Below are 19,934 nucleotides of genomic sequence, written 5' to 3'. Positions count from 1 at the left end.
ATTGTTTGCTTGCAGCGAAGATAATCTGACATTTTCAGTGTTGTGCACAACGGTCCATGGAAATTATGGTTGACAGCCAGCATCATTTTTCCCTTGCCGTTTTGACAGCCAGGTCGACACGTAGAAACACCCAGAAACACACAAGAAGCACAATCAGCACAGACACAAGGTGGTAGAGTGACTTACCCCCTGGTTAAATTATTTCATACGAATAAAAAAATATTAGTTGATTATAATGCTCGTTTTAGGAATTACAAAATATATATATATATTTGAAGAATCAAATTTCCAGTTTAATTAATCAAAATGAAAACCCAGTTTTGAGTAGATTTTACCAAACATTCACTCTAAATGAAATTGTTGAATTTGACTCAAACGATGTCTATGCAAAATACTTAAAATTGGATACTTTGCAAAGAACTCAATGGTGGTTGTGCTTAGCTGTCAAGATGAGTACAAATGACTTAATTTTGAGTTGTTTCGTCTTTCCGTGTACGGACCTGAGTACTGCGGACTCACTCAAGGTGCTTGTCACTTGGAAGCCAGTGTGAACTATCAAGCGGGAGCCAAACATTCAGAAGCAGCAAATGCAGTTACTGTTCTTATCTACCGTCAAGCATTGTAATCCCATAAAAATGTTCTATACTTTTTCATAACACATTCTTAATTTTAAGCTCAAAGAGAAAAACCAACAGGCGATGAAAGTAGAAAAACCAGCAAAGTTTTTTTGAGGCAGCTGAGTTTTCAATTACAGTAAAACATACTTTGGCGAAACATGTATGTAAACAAACTTTGATAGAGTCATTGGGGCTCGAGCACAAATTTATTTTCAAGCAGTTTTCCATATTGACGAATTTCCATGTGAAATTCCACATGATTTTCTCATGATCACACAAGAATCCACTCAGAAGTATACGTGAAATTGCAAAAAATCATGTGTGGTGCACATAAAAACAATCTATTAAATTTCCTTAGCATGAGCATAGGCGAATTCAATAGGCTCATTTAATGCACCATGAATGTAGAGTGCGCTAGTCTATTTTGAGAGGAAATGTTCCAATCCGTTTGTTTACATCATAATGACAATTTTCAAAGCTCAAAATAGTGCATATTCGTTTGCACATTTTGCAAATTTCCTTCGGGAGTGGCATAATTTGACCATTTTAAACAGATCTGCACCAAGATCTGCACTGATTTACAACTGAAATAAGCGCACATTGAAAATCCGGAAGATCATAATCGCTTTGAAAATTATATAAATCTTAATTTTTCTCATCAAATATATATGGAAGCACCAGCCGGATTACTGCAAATCCGATACAGAAAAAAAAATCCACGTGGATCCTGGTAGAAATACACGACCGCCCGTGTGCTGGCTGTTTTGTTTTGCTCTGGACCGAGGGGGACGACTCTATCTACGATGCAGAAAAGATTGTGTGTTTGCTGTGGCTAGCTGCGCGCATGATGAGTAGATAGAAAGAAGATTGATGACGATTCTGAAGATTTCCTGCAAAAAGATGATGCGCGATGCAAGTAGATGCGAAAAATGAAAGAAGATTTTTCGAAGATTGATTAGCTAGTGTGAGATTTGTTGAGCTTCTAAATTTGAGATTTAGATGTGTCGCCCCCCTTGCTCTGGACGATGTTTTGCAAAAAAAGTACTGTTTCCACCTCTGCTCATCACACTAATTTTCGTTGTTTGAGCATTGTACCGTTAAAAATCGAAATTTATTTTTTCTCCTGTACAATAATTTAACAATAAATTTTAATGTACTTGAAATTCAACAGTAAAAATTATTGTAATTTTGTTGTTTTATTATAATTATTTTTTTCGGACATTTTTTTCCAGTACAAATCAAAAGGCTGCCTGCAAGCAGCAAGTTGCAGCCCACATGAGCATCCATATAAGGAGGAACAAATCGCACCGCTATTTATCGGAATCAGTAGCTCTTTGTGAGTCGCTGTGAGTCATCTTTGCCAAGCTTGTATTTTTTAAAGTGTCCTTAAATTAATTTTCACTAGTGTATAAATCGAAATATTATAATAAATTATTTCGCGAGAAGCAATTAACCACTTCATTAGAGCAGTTAAAATGACGTTTACTACCACTCGAACTTTGAAACAAAATATTATTTTGAAATGTTTTCTTCTAGAACCTCGAGAAAAGTAGCTAAAATTTGTGCGTTTCATAAAAAAAAAACTAGAAATTAGTTGCTCCAGTTTTGTGAAATCGCCGGTAGAAAGTCATGCTAACACGCAGAGAAAATATTTTTGAACATAGCAATATTCAGTATAGTTTCAACAAAAAAGTTGTATTATCTCCCGGCTAATAAAGTAATATCTTTGGTTCAACAATAATCATGCTTTCGTTTCAACAATATTTATTGTTGAATTCAAAAGTGGGATGATACGACCACGTATCAATATTTTTTTTTAAAGCAAAAATGATTTTTTGAGAAACAATATCTGGTGTTCTTGGTTTAAATAAAAATTTATTTAGCTCAATAAATGAATATGGTTGCTTTTATCATTCGTGGTATTTTAGCTTATTGCGTGCTCTCAACTTAGTGTTCTAGATGCACTTCCACAGTTATTAATTGAGAGCTTTCGATGCCTGTACCATTTTTGCATTAGTATAATTGTGTGGCAAGTACAATCATACTCTATGCCCAGGGAAGTCGAGAAATTTTCCAACCCGAAAAATTCCTAGACTGGACCGGGAATCGAACCCAGCCACCTCCAGCATGGTCTTGCTTTGTAGCTGTGCCTTTACCGACTGAGCTAAGCACTTTTTTTTACATAAGTGAGAAATTGTTTTGATGCGTATATTATGCCATAATTGCTTCAGCTCACAAGCTCTATCCAGAAGTTCCGACGATGACAGCTTAGAGAAACGGGTTTTGAACTCGTCAACAACGATGTGGGTGACACTTTTTTTTATCAGATCAGGAGAGGAACGTGGTGGTGAGTGTTGGTTTCTCGCTTTCCGAGAAGTTTTAGAATCGAGAAAGAAAACATGATTCATCATGTTTGCAAAATTGGCGTGGTTTGATTGTTTCTCCCGGACCAGAAATTTGTGGCATCGCGAGTGAAAAATTTAATTTCTGTTTATTTACGCGGTGATGAGAAGTGCGCTGATCTATTGTCAGGGTTTTGAGATGTGCATTGCTTTTGTGCACGGAGTGACTTGAAAAAGAAAAGTGAAGAAAAGTGATATTTGGTTGTTGTGTGGTTGGAGTGGAGGGAAAAAAAAAATATGCGTGGAAGCATCGGGAATGCGCTCCCGGGTGAAGTGATTTGGTGAGTACGTTCCAGTTGAAGATTGTTGACAAGTGTATTTGTGGTGATGCAAATTATGGTTTAGATGACGCATGGCTTCAAACATTTTGTGTATCCAAATAAAACATATTACATACTAAATACGCACAGGGCATCGTCTGCTGACCATTGCCGCGGGTATATCGTGGGAGTCCCAGGTACCCGGTTCAAGCTTTAGTTGGCGGCGGTGGCTCTTCTTGACCTTCTACCCCCTGAGTAGTTAGTGTGAATAAGGGCGTCTATGTGATGTTTTGCTGTACCTGTTGTGGACATCTAGTACATCCTGTTCCCTTAACTTGTTGAGGACACCCTGTCTTGCCTCAAAAGTTACCCTTTTTGAAGTACTAGTCTTCACAACATAAAGGGCACCATTACGGAGCATGAGATTTGATCAAATTATTCGCAGTTCTACTTGTCCAACGCCCCCGGCTGGGTGAGGGATAGAGGATGACACACACACACAGATCAGGAGAGGAACGTGGTTTTGCTGTACTTCCTTAGGATGGCTTGCCCTTTCGATGACGCGTTCAATAAGAAGGTGGCAGTACGGGCTTCTCGAGTCACTTGAGTCTCTTCAGAGGGTCGCGCGTTGTTGTCTCGGGTCACAGATGAATTGAAAGTAACGGATTGTTCGCTGACTTTTGAAAGCCCATGTAATGAAAGGGAATAACTAGTTAGTTGCAATAAACAAGAATGATTTGATGATAATTTACCTGTGCCTCCCTCCAAGAGTCCAATTCATGAATGAATCTGGTTCGCTCAGCAAGAAACGGCGAAGGAAGGAGTTCCTCAATTTCCTTCCTCTGTATGATTTTCAATCTTTCGATGGTGTAACAATTAACTGCAATAATAATGTTAGGATACCGTAATCGAATGAAAAAGGATACTACCTACCGAGAAACGCTTCAATAACTCATTCGGACATTCCATAACTATTCAATAAATGAAGAGGTGTCGATTTCTTCAACCGACACCTTTTCTACATGCAGTTCTTCAATAATTATTGAATTATCGGAACCGGAACACATTTTGATACGCAAAACTTTACTGGCACGTGAACAAAATGGCGAAGGACGGGTTCGGTTTCTAGCTTCTCCACACTGAACAAAAAATATAATGCAATCAACAATCATGTTATTTGAATTAATTTTATGTTGCCCTTGAAATAAACCATGCGTTTTGTTAAATCAACAATTTTGATGCTTTGAAAATTTGAGCAAGAGAACAAAAAATAATATTGTTATTTAAAAAAAATTAAAGATGTTTGAACAAAAATACCCCATTAAAACAATAATAAAGCGATCGTTGACCACTACCATATTATTTTTTTTGTTTTAAACCATCAAAAATTCACTGCGTGAAAAATGCTTGGCAAAGTGGTCAAATCTCGATGAACATTTCAAATGGTCCTATCTGCTTTGATCGATTCTCTTCATCGACTTTCTCTTTTCATAGCCACTGCTATGCAAACAGATTTCGCGCTAATTCTACCACATAGTTTGATAAAGGAGGTTCTTATCTAGCGTCCAAAACGTCAAATACAACAGGGAAAGGTTTTGCAGCTAAGTTATTAACGAAAGAGAAAGTTGATGAAGAGAATCGATCAAAGCAGATAGGACCATTTCGACAGTGAGCATTCATAAGGGCGTATACGCGATGATCGATTCTCTTCATCGATTTTCTCTTTTCTTAATAACTCGCTAGATTTAACGTTTGTCGGTGCGTTTGTTGTTGCTTTTGAAAGCCAATACAACCTATTACAACTCTACATTGAACAAATTCTACAAAATTGTTTCGCTTAGCTGTAGCAATGCAAAGAGAAAAACGATGAAGAGAATCGATCATCGCGTATACGCCCTTATGCATGCTCACTGTCGATTTGAAATGTTCATCGAGAATTGTTGACATAAAAATCGCCCTTGTGAAATGTTGATATAGAATTTTTATTTTAGTGTGTCTCTTTCCCTTCAGAATCGTTCTCTGCGTCACCTGCGATAACACTCACACACACTTGCAAAGTGAAACGTCAACCGTCATCAGAAAAACGGGAGTGGAGAACAACAAAAAAATCAACGCTTTTTAGCTTTTCCGTGAGACTTCGGACGCTGATGGTAATTTTTCGGAGGAGACGGAATCGGTAACGGTAGTGAAGTGAAGAGTACTAGCTGGAAGTTAACTAGTGGAAGCAAAACACAAGAAGCTGGTGCGACGCGAACGCAAAGAATCAAACATAGCCGTCGTAATATTTTTTATTCTTTCTTTTTCCCGTGTCTCTGGTGTTTGTCCGTCTCTCCGTCGTACTCTTCATATTTTGCGAAATCGAACGCCACTGATGGGCAGAAACGGTCGATATCTACGACAGAAGTGCTTGGTGGTGAATTTTCTCATCGTTATAAAAAACTGCTGGTGATATACTCCAAGTGCCAAAAGGACAGCGCACTCTGCTGCGGATTCCTGCGGTTTGCTTCCGGTTCAGTTGCGCGAAAATAATACTCGGTCTGGTCGTCGTTGTCGTTTTCTGTTCTATGCGTCACCCATTTTTGTTTTCCGTAATAGATTCGTTCTTCATGTCCGCACTACTGGATATTATTTTGCTGTAGTCGGTGATTATTATTGGGGAGGGAGGAATTCCTTCTGGGTGAATATTGTTCGTTCGTGTGTAGCCTTAATTGAAGATTTCAGTGTCGTCTCAAGTGTAATGTGGAGTGTTTAGTGCAATAGCTGGATTGCGGATCAAAAGGGTGCGGAACGGTTTTTTGTTCTTTGGCAGATACCAACAGTAGAGTCTCCGTAGAAAGCTCGGAAAAAGCGGAAGCAATTGGGAAATTATGTCTTCTCTTTCGGCTAGCGCTGAAAATCTGTCCAGCGATCAGGTAAATAGAAAATTTAATAAGACTTTTGTTAGGCTTACTGGGGAAAAAATACGGAAAAGCTTTGCCTTCATATTTTTTTTTGTTATCTACAAAAGTACACACTTAAGTCTTAAATCTATTCCTTACATGGAAGAGTGATTCATTCATAATAGTCATTCGGTTTCGTAGCTTTCGATTAGATTAATGTATACCTGAGGGTGTCGCAGCGATGTGTCATTTTTGTTGAAATTTAGAACTATTATTTTTCTTGCACAATTTGTTTTAAAAGTTAATTCTATCTCAAAATAATAGAATAATAATAAACAAATATTTCGGTTTTGCAAACGAGATTTTTCCGAGTTATTTGTAATTTTTGAACACGATTGAACTACATCAGCCTAGGTAACTGACTTCCTGAGAAATTGTGGCGATATGTTTCATCGAACCCGAACCCTTCGTCTCGATTTCGTTTACTGCTAAATTAGTAGACGCCCCTTATGAACTCCCATATACGTCGTTGCAACAATTGGTTGATTAGTGGGAACCAAATCGGTAGACTGTGAAATTTCTCATCATTTGTCATTTTTATGGAGATAATTCGTTCTATCCTAGAAAGGATCATCCATCTTCAAATGTAAGTGCTCGTTCAAATCCAGTAAATCGAAACGTCAAATCTAGTAAAGTTTTAGCGAATAGTGATCCTCTTGACGGAATATATTATCATTACTAATTAATAATACAACTGAGCTTCAATCCAACCTGGTTATACAAACAGATTGCAGTATGTATTGGCCCCATTACAAGCCTAGACTAACAGCTAGATAGAAAATTTAAGAAGAACTAAACATTTAAATCGGCTGTATCAACTATAAGGTGGAAATACCTTCAATTGGCGAGAATTGTTAAGAATGTTATGAGAATATGAGGGTGAATCAAAGATCGTTATAGGTATTTCGAATTTCTAGAGCATTATGGAGCAAATTGTAAGGGAATACCAAGGGGTTGATCACTCCGCACAGTGTGCCAGAAACAAAGTTGGGCATATCTGGGCACACTAATTGGCAGAGTTGGTTGGAAATGCTAACATGAAGCTTTAGTGTGATGATTTATTAGCTAGAGAATGATTTTTAGAAGAGGGTAGGTGGATAGTTCCGTTAGAGTACGGCAGTATGAAAATTGAATAGAAGTTGAAAATGAGCGAAGGGCCATTAATGCGACAGTTTTTCAAGATAGACGCACATTTTTGCCTAACCCGTACGATGTACGCGGGGACTTGAAGTATGTCTCCAAGTCCACAGGCAAAAATGTGCGTCCCTCTTGTTGCTCATAAACTGACTGCGGCTGTGGAATAGTTCTAGCGACGTTTTCATCACTACCTAAAGCCCCACGTTGCGAGAGCATTTCCAGTCGATGGTGTGTTATAATGCAGTTTGTTCTTCTTTACCCAACTATTGTGTTGCTCCTCTCGTCATGACCAACGTGATCATCTCAGAGAGAAAGCAGTAGGGTGGTTGTTGCGTGCTGTACCATCATCAGCATTGTTGACGGCTACTCCCGCCTTGAGTTGTTACATTCAAAGTGTTTTTATGTTACTTCATACGCGAAGTTAACGATTTTCAGAGTTGTTTGGAAATGCTAACATGTATCTTTAGTGTGATGATTTATTAGCTAGAGAATGATCTTTAGAAGAGGGTAGGTGGATAGTTCCGTTAGAGTACGGCAGTATGAAAATTAAATAGAAGTTGAAAATGAGCGAAGGGCCATTAATGCGACAGTTTTTTAATTGGCACTGTTTGGCACCCATGGTTAGAAATTGTTATGACATTTGAAGTTACTGGCAACACTGTACTGCGCCTGCGTTAAATCATTGTTGTTGTGACGAAATCAAGCTGGGAAGGGAAGCTGTCAATGTTACTTAGGACCGAATGTAATGTTCAGCATGACATAGTGTCCGGTTTTAAACGCTTGTAACTTGGTCTTTTATTGATGGATTTCAATTCCTTTCGCACATTTGATTCAGATTTGATGTAAGATTTGTTTGGCATAATGATTTTAGTAATTTATCATTTGTAAATTACTGAAAATTATATACCTTCCCTAATAAAAATAACTCTAAAAGAGAGCTTAGCGACGTGTTCGGGGTATTATCCAAACCATTTGTGGGATAGTTTACCCATCCGGGATACAGTTCGTTTATGGTATTTGTTTACTAGAGTTATTACGTTGTTTTCCTTTTAATTTTACTACTATTTAATTGCTTTCACGTTCCCTAATTCACTATTCGCCTTCACTATAACGCAAAAAAAAAAATATAACATATAGGGGAAATAGATGTAATGTCGGCCTAAATGCCCCTAATTTGGGCCCATAAATTCGGCAAACGACTAAGTTTTCAATAGCGACCAAAATATCAATTAATACCGTCCCAATGACGTGTTCATCTAGATAAAATTGATAAATAGCAGATTTTTAGCGATGGGCCCAATCTTAGCTCCATTTCCCCTACGTATTTCGTTTACTACTTGCAAACTTCTTCAGTGTCCAGTCATAAGTCTAGTATACCTTTAGGTGAATTGTAATATCATAAAGCTAAGCGTGTCGTTTGGTTGGATCATACCCATAAGCTACCTTTAGGCGAATTATAACATCAGAAATTTAAACAACGACAATTAAGCGGTTCGCTTTGTTGATTCATCCGCAAAGGTGAACACGCTGTGACTGTTTGCTGAAGATGATGATTTCTTATCTTTCACAAAATGTAACGGTTTAGTAAAATAATCAAAATGTACATACATACGATTAGATAAAATTGATTACCTGTTGCATGAACAAAAAACAGATAGAACCTAGCCCTCCACTACTACTCTGTGCTGTGTTGTTTCGGTTTGAACAGTTCGAAATCGTCTAGGGTAGTTTTAGTTGGCTTTTATTTTAGTGTAACTGCGCGATGGCGACTTTCGATAGCCAATAGCCTGACATGCGACAACTTCTATTTCTGGAAATTGTGGAAGATTCACTCTATAGAAGAAATGGCACCAGAAGTACGCCTCCTCCCTCCACGCGAACTTCCGGAAAACTGAAAGGAGTTCCTTCCTCAGCCAAGTCAGAGTCAGATTCGTCATGTGGCAAAAGCGCGAAGGTGTTTTAGTCGTTGGTCGATGGCTTGGCTGTCTTAAGCATTTCTGCAAAAGACCGCCTGGAACGTTCCTTAAGAGAGCGTTCAAGTTTCTCCCCGCGCTGTTTGTACACCGAATACGACGAGGGATCATGAGGAGGAATTCCTCTGCAATACACGCATTTTAATACAGCAGCTGCACAGGCGCCATCCTCATGCTTCTCCCCGCATTTGGAACAGCGTGTTTTAAGGGCTGAACACAATGACAGCAGCATAGCGACATAGCGGTACAGCGGCAAACGCGCAATGTACTAAGATTGCGCTAACCGCTGTACCGCTGCCGCTTTGCCGCACTCCTACAATGAATGCGCGCAAAATCTATTTAATTTTCCTCTTCCGCTGCATGTTGTACGTATACAAACCACGAAAACGGGATAATTTTGATTGCATTTTTAAGTTTAACGACTGCTAATTGGCGGACTAATTTCGGATTGACAAAAACACGTAAAACACCGTAATACAGCACATAATTAGACCGCTTGTATTAATAGCTTTTTACATATTACTAATCATTAATCATGATCTTCGTGTGGCTTTGTTTAAAAGTAGAGTCGTTTCTTACACTTTCAATCAGTTGACGATCTTCAAACTAGCTAGTCACCATGCAGTAATACGGTTATTTGAATAATCTCTGATTCAGCTGACATAGTGAAGAAATATATGAGGGATTATCTGATTGAATAGTTGATCAGTAGAAGGTCTTCTGCATAACTGATCAATCTTGTAAAAATATCCAAGGGGCTTTGAAATTCTTCAAAGTTCAGTGATCGTCTCTAAATTTGCATTAATTTCAAAAAATTTGGGAGCATTTTAAAAAGTACCATGAACCGTGGGGAAATATCGAGAGCTCCCTAATATAATTTTTATGGTTATTTTGCTTAACGATGTGTTCCGCGTATCATGCAACACATTTGTGAAATAGTTCTATCATTTGGGTTATCATTCATCTATCGTATTTTTTTATTAGGACTTCGCAGAAGAATTATGATTATTAGGAAAACTTCGAGAGCCTAAGCAAAGTTCCATGAATTTTAAGGAAGTCCAGAGAACTCTAATTGATTGAGAAGTTTAAAGAACTATGGGGCGTAACGATATCTTTAGAGAAGTCCCGAATATCAGGAAAGTTCAAAAATCATGTAAAGAATATTCAGACAACTTCCTACATTTCAGGACAATGTTGAAAACATCATCGAAGATTTAGAGTAGTTTTAGGAAAACTTCTGACTGGAGAACTTCAGAGTAGTTCTTAGGAGAATTTCAAAGTGGTTCTGAGGAGACCTCCAGAGTAGTTCTGAAGAGAATTTCAGGGTCCTTACAGTCATCGGAAAGCAAAAGGATTATTATTTCGACACTCGTTGTTATTAGAGACCGAGTAAACCTCTGCATCCCCACGGTTGTCACGGGAAGGACGTTTTTGTTGGTGGGAAGTGTGAATTAGATCTGGATTCACATTGGAAGGTGATTCGAGCTTTTAAAGTCTGGTAGGCGAATGACGCGACTCTATCAACTAAGAAATGTAAAGGGGCTTGGGTTCTAATCCACTAAAATTCAATCTTGGGTTCTAATCCACAATCTAAACCCACGATCTTCTGCTCAGTAAGCAAATACGGTCACTCTAAGGTCACCGTGCCCCTTACATCACAACAAGCTACGACCGACGATCGGTCATTATCGGTTACAAGAAGCTATTAAAATGAAATGACATCCCCGAAAGCAGGTAACAATGTCTTCCGAACCGGATCAAGCGTTACTTTTGAATAAACATATGTATTACTTGGATATCTGGTTCCGGAGAGTAAGTAAAACACTTTTATAGTCGGTAGCTGAACCGATTTGAGCGCAATCAGCTCCGTTCTGTTTGTATCTATTTCTCAAAGAACCCTTTTGAATTTTGTCCCGATCGGAAATTTGGCAATTTTTTCTCTAACAATACTAAATTTTGAATAAAATTTGCTCAGTTTTGAGTACTGTTTACTCAGTTTTAAGTATGCCCCATTTTTAAAGAAATAAGTGAATCCCTTCTCAGTGTTCAGTTGACTAAAACAGTCTTATAGTACGTTCATACTACAGAGTTATAACATGTTATAGCGCTATCTTGATGGTGGTTTCTGTGTTGCAATTATCTGACAACCGTTATAACATGTTATAACTCTCCAGTCTAAACAGTGTTTTACACAAGTTGTGAAACCGTTATTGATTTATCTCCAAGTTGCAAACTAATTTTTCTATTCAATCATTCCCTTACACCCTTATATGCTTTGAATGCCACAGGGAAACTAGAGAGAGTCTAGTATAAGAGCTATGTCAATCATACAAGGTCTGGAACAACAGGCAGCATGCTGGTGTTAGAAGCAAAAATGTTGTAAACATTGCTGAACTAGCGAATGACGATGTCACGGCGCTACAACTTTCCATACTGCGAATGGCAGACGTGTCGTCACAGAAAACCAGGTGTTCGGATCCGATTATGAGGTTTTTCGTTGCGATCGGAATCCAAACAACAGCCGAAAATCTACTGGTGGTGGCGTTCTTGTGGCTGTCCGTTCCGGATTGGAGGCGAGAGCAATCGAAAATGAATCGTGGAACAGTGTGGAACAGGTTTGGACAGCCATTAAACTGGGCGATCGCACATTATTTTTGTGCGCATTGTACATGCCTCCAGATCGAGTTCGTGATCTTGAACTCATCGAGACTCACTGTCAATCAGTCTTCACAGTAATGGAAAGAGCGACTCCAATTGATGAGCTATTCATTTTTGGGGACTTAAACCTAGCAGGCGTTTCGTGGAGACCATCCCATAGCGGCTTCCTCTATCCAGATCCAGAACGTTCTGTATTTCATGCAGGAGCTATCGGCCTTCTCGATAACTATAGCGTAGCAACGCTTTCTCAAATTAACCACGTAGTCAACGAGAACAACCGTAGTTTGGACCTCTGCTTCGTGAGCACTCAGAACAATGCTCCGTTCATTTCCACAGCACCTTGTCCACTAGTTAAGCTTGTTCCGCACCACCCTCCTCTGATTGTCACTGTTGAGGACAATCTCGTTCGTGATTTCGATAGTCTTCCTGCTGCGGTTTCTTATGACTTTCTAAAGGCCGACCATCGAAGCATTGTAGATGTGTTGTCAAACATGGACTAGGAAAACATTCTCGATCATGACGACGTTGAGGCCGCTGCGCAAACTTTTTCTCATGTCTTGGCATATGTCATTGACAGACACGTCCCGAAAAGAATTCACCGCAAAGACTCTCACCCTCCCTGGCAGACGATTGAGCTGCGCAGGTTGAAGTCGACCAAGAGAGCAGCATTGAGAAGATTTACGAAGTATCGCACGCTTCCTCTGAAACATCACTACGTGAGGCTTAATCATGAGTATCAGCGAGCCAGTCGTCGATGCTTTCTGCGATTTCAACGAGGTATTCAGCGTAACCTTAAATTACACCCGAAATCCTTCTGGAACTACGTGAACGAGCAACGCAGAGAATCTGGCCTCCCATCGTCAATGGAATTGAACAGTGACGTCGCTTCCACTCCACTGTCGCCTTTTTTCTGTCAATTTTGCCAGTGTGTTCACTGATGAGAGACTAAGTGACGACCATGTTTCCCTCGCAGCCAGGAACATCCCACTAAATGGTCAAACGCTGAGTGCAATTGATGTCAACGTTGACATGATTTCTAACGCTGCAACGCAGCTCAAAACGTCCTTCAACCCTGGACCCGATGGAGTTCCGTCCGTGTTTTTGAAGAAACATATTGCTTGCTTGTTAACTCCACTTCACCGTCTATTCCGGATGTCTCTCTCCAGTGGTATATTTCCATCCTTCTGGAAATGTGCACACATGTTTCCTGTCCACAAAAAGGGAAGCAAACGAGTCGTGGATAACTATCGTGGAATTACATCGCTGAGTGCTGTTTCGAAACTATTCGAGCTTGTTATTATGGAACCGTTGCTCTCTCACAGCAAGCAGTATCTGAGTGCTGATCAACACGGGTTTACTGGCGGTCGCTCTACAACCACCAATCTGCTATGCCTCACATCCTACATTACCGATAGTAATGAACGGGTACAGACGGACGTTATATATACCGATCTATCCGCGGCATTCGATAAGTTGAATCATGACATTGCGATTGCTAAACTCGACAGGCTTGGGGTGACCGGTAATCTCTTGAGTTGGTTCCGTTCGTATCTTACCGGTCGCCAACTTATGGTTGCTATAGGAGATTGCAAATCAGCTAGCTTCTTTGCCACATCAGGTATACCGCAGGGAAGCCATCTGGGACCGTTGATTTTTCTACTCTACTTCAACGACGTGAACCTGGTTATCGAAGGACCTCGATTAGCATATGCAGACGACCTCAAAATATTTTTACGAATTTGCTCGATCGCTGACTGCCACAATCTTCAACATCAGCTTAATGTCTTCGCCAGTTGGTGTACTTTAAATCGAATGGTAGTGAACCCAGCAAAGTGCTCTGCCATAACGTTCTAACGAAAAAAGCAACCGATTGTATTCAGCTATGACCTGCTTGGAACGACACTCGAACGCGTGAATCAGGTGAAAGACCTGGGTGTGGTGTTGGATTCACAGCTAACATTCAGGCAACACATTTCTTATGTCATCAATAAGTCGCCTAGGACATTAGGATTCATCTTCAGGATAGCTAAGAATTTCACCGATGTCTACTGCTTAAAATCTCTTTACTGCTCCCTCGTACGATCGACGCTTGAGTATTGTTCTGCGGTTTGGAATCCGAATTACAACAATGGTGCCGACACTCTACAGGGACGAATAGATTGTGAGGCTATCCTGAGGCAAATTGACCTAAACGTGCAACCCCGACCACTCCGTAACAACCTCATGCTGAGACTGCCACTGCGTTGCACGAACTACGGGGCATATGGTGCGATTTGCGGACTACAGCGCAGGCTTCCAAAAAGTACAGCCTCCTCGCGACAGTTGGTTTATACCTGAATTGACTGTTGCTTTGTGTGCTTTACTACCGCTTGCTACCGTACGTTCAGATCTGAATTCGAAGTGTATTGGTAACAGCGCACGCACGAACGAATGAAAGCTGTATTAGAACAGTCGCATCTATACCCGCTTTGCTAAAATCATCGTGCTTGGAACGTAGTGAACCGAATGGGCTGTATTTATGCATTTCTTTATGACCAGGTTCTCAATGTTTCTGTCGTCATAACAGCCTTCACAAACCGACGACATCCCTCAGCTTACCCAAGTGGCTGTCACGAAAAGGCTGTCACGAGACATTATATACAATTGATATACGGCAGTGGAGTATGGAAGAAACCCAGAAGAATGATCCCGAACAGATATGTCGGCCCGATGTCGGATCAATGTAAGGTCATTTTATGGTCGACGTCGGCCAAATGTCGGGTCGATGTCGGGTCAATTCTGTGTTTATGTCAGGTCAATGTCGGGCCAACATCGGGTTGGGGTTTGGTAGAAGTCAGGTTGGTGTCGGGTAGGCTTATATTTTTCGCCGGAGACCATGCGTTAAAAAAAAAAATATCGGATGATAATTTTGCAATGGGCAGCACGAACGTGATAGCAACCGAACGAGCTCCGGCGCCACACTGGTAGTGTAGTAGCAGTTTTACGACATACAAACAAAATTTCAAAGACAGCAGCAACGAATCGGCAGTTTGACGGACTGCTTGTTGTATGTACGAGGAACGTTACGAATGACCATCCGAGGCTGTCATAGCCGAACGAACAAAATACATGACTAAGAACAAGCTGTCGTGAACAGCACAAGACGGCAACGTTGCATGTCGTATAAAAGCCTCACTGTGGGCTGTCGCTTATAGCTCAATCTCAAGGCTGTCGTAGGAAAAAGAAAGCGACAGCCGTTGGAATACTGTCATGAGGCGGTACTTTTGGTATGCCTGCTACAGCGTGTGTTCAACAGAGTCGCATCTGTATTCGACTTTCACCTCACACGTGATGCGCTTCGTCGGAGATTCTCATCTGTTTTCGCCGGCCGCAGTGACTGACAGAGAAAATTAGTGTATTTCCATTTATGTTTTTTTACATTCTGACCATGTTGCTTTGTTTTTCTTTCTGTGATTATTTGACATGTAATTTTACTATTATTATTATTATGATTAGTATTATTAACATCATTTGGGCTACAGCCAGCCTGTTGATGTATGGCAACAATAAACGCATTACCTTATTTTACGTAAAAAAACAGCTGTTTCGTGTAAAAAGAACATTGCGATGAAATACGAACACCACTATGCATTTCCACATTTCACTAATACCAATAAGCCGGTTGGGCCAGACCTTATATAATTGACATCGGTATAAGAGAGGAGAGGACTGGCTGGTTTAAACCAAGGTGACTACATATAGGTGTTCTAATGTGTCAAATTCATGATTCAGCCATGTTGGATTTTTGTATGGGACAGCGACCGAGTTTGTTTACAATTTGCTCTAAAACCGCACTTTTCCCCCCCGCGACCCCCTCGCCTATATAGTGACAAAGCTGTATCACCATTTATATACTCACCATGGTTTAAACCAAACGAACTGTCAAAGCCAGAGCCAATCGAGCAGCGCCTATCTTGATTACATTGCCAGCGTTGCTAGAAATCACCTAGGCATAGGTTGCCAAGGCAGTTTGTTTTGAATCCGCTTCTCTCTTATACTAGACCCTCTCTACACGGTGTTTCGCGAAAACCCATTAATGGGTATAAAAATACCCATTTCCGCTAAAAGTGCCCCTCCTCATTTAATGGGTAAACTATGGTTTACTCATAAATGGGTAAATGGGTGGTCTGTCAATAAATGGGTGTTTTTTCACCCATTTTCTTATATTGTGTTTACCGTAAAATGGGTGAAAAAATACCCATTTTTACAAATGGAGGATGCAAGCGATCGTTGATGTAAAAATGTTTTTAAAACATTGAAAATAAATGCAGGTGTTCCGCTCAAATTTTTCACGAAACATTATAATACAAGTTATCCATTGTATTGACTTATCCGTAAGCCTCTCCAACGTTTTGGATTCTAACATTTTCCGGAGATCGTTGCTGCGGACAGTAACTGTTTGCATCGAGGTTTGCATTCCCAATGAGCCGGTGACGGAAATGAGACGATAAAATTTCGAAGTGTTTTTTCACCCATTAATGGGTAAAAAATATACCCATTATTCAACCGTGAACTGATTCTTTAAATGGGTATTTTTTCACCCATTTTAGGATTTCAAAATTCCCCCATTTTTTGACAGCTGCATACATGGTTTGAAAATGGGTATTTTTTTACCCATTAATGGGTTTTCACGAAACACCGTGTATGGGAAACCAGAATTTCTAGACTAACATTTGAAAAGGGCGTAACTTCAAAATGTAAACAAACCATATTTTGCCACATATAGAGAGAACAGTTCACAAACTACTCGATAAACACGAAAAAGTAGAATAAAAAATCACTTCATATTATCAAAAACGTTTCTTCTTACATGAAGCATTTCCATCTTTCAATTCTATGATGCATCTGGTTGCTACACCTTGCACCAGAACTACGAATTATATTGTTTTAATCTGCCAAACGTACTGATTCTATAGTATCTTTAAGCCCGATTCATTTGAAATACATCCGATTGATATTTCACGTGTAAACAACGAACAAAAAGAAGACCAAAAAAAATCTTCGGATGTAATTCCACCCTCACAAAATTTGCGAACGAAGAACCAAGGCGGAACAACAAACAAAAAATCCCGAGGGTGTATTTCCACGGCGTATCACCAGTGTTGGGAGTTCAAAGGATGGAAGATCCGGGGAGTAAAAACATGGGCTTATGATGTTTTATTCTCAATTTCACGACAAAGAAAACTTTTTACCATATGTTAAGCTTATAAAATCATCCAGAAAATGGAAAGTCGTGGAATAGGATTAATTTTTAGGTCATCAATATTCGGAAGCGATTTTTTCGAAATGGCCCTTTTCAAATGTTAGTCTAGATTTAATGCTTAGCATTCAGGTTACCGGGGTACCCTTCCGACCATAAAGATATATAATATTACAAGAGAAAATTCTTGGTCACCGGATGGTGGATTAATCAGGGTTTTGTTTTACAGATAAACGACGTTTTTCATATAGGGGAATTTACGTATTCTCGGCAACCTAAGCAGCGACCTTCTTTCTATAGCCTTTTTTATCTAAGGAACGCACACATATGCAGTATTGGTTTGTTTACAATCTTTTGCTGCCAGCTGCTCTAACAATTCAGTGTCAACATTTCAAAGGGGCGTAATTGCTTTTGTAAACAATGACTTTAGCCGTCAATTTCTCGCGAATGATATCTTACCTCTCCAAAATTACAATGCTAGCTGGTAGAGGAAACATTCCTCTACCTGGTGGTGTTATTATTTTTCATGAGTGAGCTTTTATTTGCAAGAAATCTATGGCTAAAGCCATTGTTTACAAATACAATTACGCCCCTTTGAAATGTTGGCACTGAATTTCAGTCGAAAGAATTGTCAAAAACTGTTTTGAAACGCATTTACAAAGCTCCAATCTTCTCTAGTGAGAGCGAGTATTGTCGGCAACCAGTTTTTCTTCGGCAACCGTTCCATTTGAACTGCATGTAAATCTGCTGTTCTATTATCGGCAACTCGAAATCAGCTACAATTTGTAGTGCGTGTGTTTCATTTCAAGAAAACCCTGCTAGATTGCTTTTTCTCAGTGGTAAAAATATAGTCAAATTGAAGCTGAAAGCATAAAGAATCGTTTGCATGCATTCAGCGAAGTGTTTTCGTAAGAAAATCCAGTGAAAATAGTGTTTCAATTTGTGTTGCCGAAAATAGTCTGTCATGCCGAAGCCGTCATTTCCCCTACCTATATTTATTGAAACGATAATCCAATACCTACTGTGGGGCTTATTACGGATGTCACTTCACGGTGAAAAGTTGTCACTTGTCGTCACGGTGAAGTGACTCCCATTTGATTTGTACGGCAATCACGGCTCTTATAGTACGTTCAGACTACAGAGTTATAACATGTTATAGCGCTATCTTGATGGTGGTTTCTGTGTTGCAATTAGTTGACAACCGTTATAACATGTTATAACTCTCCAGTCTGGACAGCGTTTTATTCTCAATATCACTTCCTTATCACCGTGTAGTGACACCCGTAATAAGGCCCTGTAACATTGGGTAAGAACTAAAAAAACATCCATTGCTAGGTGCAGAGCTAATTACCTCTCAAAAGCTCTCGAAAGTCACGCCGCCATACGGCAATTCCTCGTTGAGCTTCGATTGGTTTCCTCGGTTTCCTCGCGCTTTTCCTCGATCGTTCGCCAACTCCGAACGGTTTAGTAATTTCGTTCAATAGTACTGCAATCCACGTGTTCGCCACACCATCGCCATCTGCGGTGGAGCCGAGAGAGCCCATTTGCAGTTGTGAATCATTCAATTAAAAACTTTACCAAGCTGACTTAGCATCTCTTTCGACGCGCTCTTCTCCAGCTCAAGATTTGCTTTGGAATATGTTGTTTGTTTCGATTATACTCCACCAAGCGTGTGGTACGCTGCCCACTCTGCCCACTCTGCTCACTCTGCCCCATAGTCTGTCTGTTTCTAGACAACTGTTATTATTTAATTTACAAATTTTGGCTTCCCGCTCTGCAGTCTGCGTTGCTGCTGCTGAGCGTGGTTAAAGCGGTGGAAGAAGTTTTTCTTCATTGTTTAATGAATATTAATTAGGTATCTAATGTTTGTTTTGGTTTTATTGATAAAGCGAGCTTTACGTACGATGTTTACTAACTGCCACTTTCGTATCTTCTTCTTTGTAGAATAACGATGGATCGTCGATGTGCCTGGAGCTGGCACTGGAGGGCGAGCGTTTGTGCAAATCCGGCGACTGTCGCGCCGGGGTGGCTTTTTTCCAGGCGGCGATCCAAGCCGGTACCGATGATCTGCGGACGCTGAGTGCCATATACAGTCAGCTCGGGAATGCCTATTTCTACTTGGGCGATTACACCAAAGCGATGCAATACCACAAGCACGACCTCACGCTGGCTCGTTCGATGAATGACAAACTGGGCGAGGCGAAATCGTCCGGCAATCTAGGCAACACGCTGAAAGTGATGGGACGTTTCGATGAGGCTGCAATCTTCTGTCAGCGGCATCTGGCCATCGCTCAGTCACTCGGTGATCGCCTCTCGGAGGGTCGGGCTCTATACAATCTGGGCAATGTGTATCATGCCAAGGGCAAGCAGCTCGGACAGAAGGATCCGGGGGATTTCTCCGATGAGGTGAAAGAATCGCTAATGCAAGCCGTTGAATACTATCAGCAAAATTTAACCCTCATGAAGGAGCTGGGCGACCGAGGAGCTCAGGGACGAGCTTGTGGAAATTTGGGCAACACATACTACCTGTTGGGAAACTTTGAAACTGCCATCGAACATCATCAGGAAAGACTACGCATTGCACGGGAATTCGGCGACAAAGCAGCCGAACGACGGGCGAACAGTAACCTTGGAAATTCTCATATCTTTCTCGGACAGTTTGAGCAAGCGGCCAACCACTACAAGTAAGTTGCTTCTTCTAAAAAATGT

The 19,934-nt window shown here is 40.4% G+C and overlaps 1 protein-coding gene across 1 annotated transcript in view; it reads left to right on the top strand.

The window, feature by feature from the left end:
- The first annotated feature begins 5,405 nt into the window (after window positions 1-5,405).
- pins (G-protein-signaling modulator pins) overlaps window positions 5,406-19,934 on the top strand; it is a 35,370-nt gene continuing 20,841 nt past the window's right edge. The window contains exons 1-2 of the mRNA XM_065226539.1: window positions 5,406-6,191; window positions 19,170-19,909. Coding sequence (XP_065082611.1) covers window positions 6,147-6,191; window positions 19,170-19,909 — 785 coding nt within the window. The 5' untranslated portion in view covers window positions 5,406-6,146. The remainder of the gene's footprint in view (window positions 6,192-19,169; window positions 19,910-19,934) is intronic.

This window comes from Ochlerotatus camptorhynchus, unplaced genomic scaffold (assembly GCF_037179485.1).
Source record: "Ochlerotatus camptorhynchus isolate MF236.1 unplaced genomic scaffold, CSIRO-AGI_Acam_v1.1 ptg000255l, whole genome shotgun sequence".
NCBI classification, from domain to species: domain Eukaryota; kingdom Metazoa; phylum Arthropoda; class Insecta; order Diptera; family Culicidae; genus Ochlerotatus; species Ochlerotatus camptorhynchus.
Note: the sequence above shows the minus strand (reverse complement) of the source record. Positions and strands in the feature narration are given on the sequence as shown.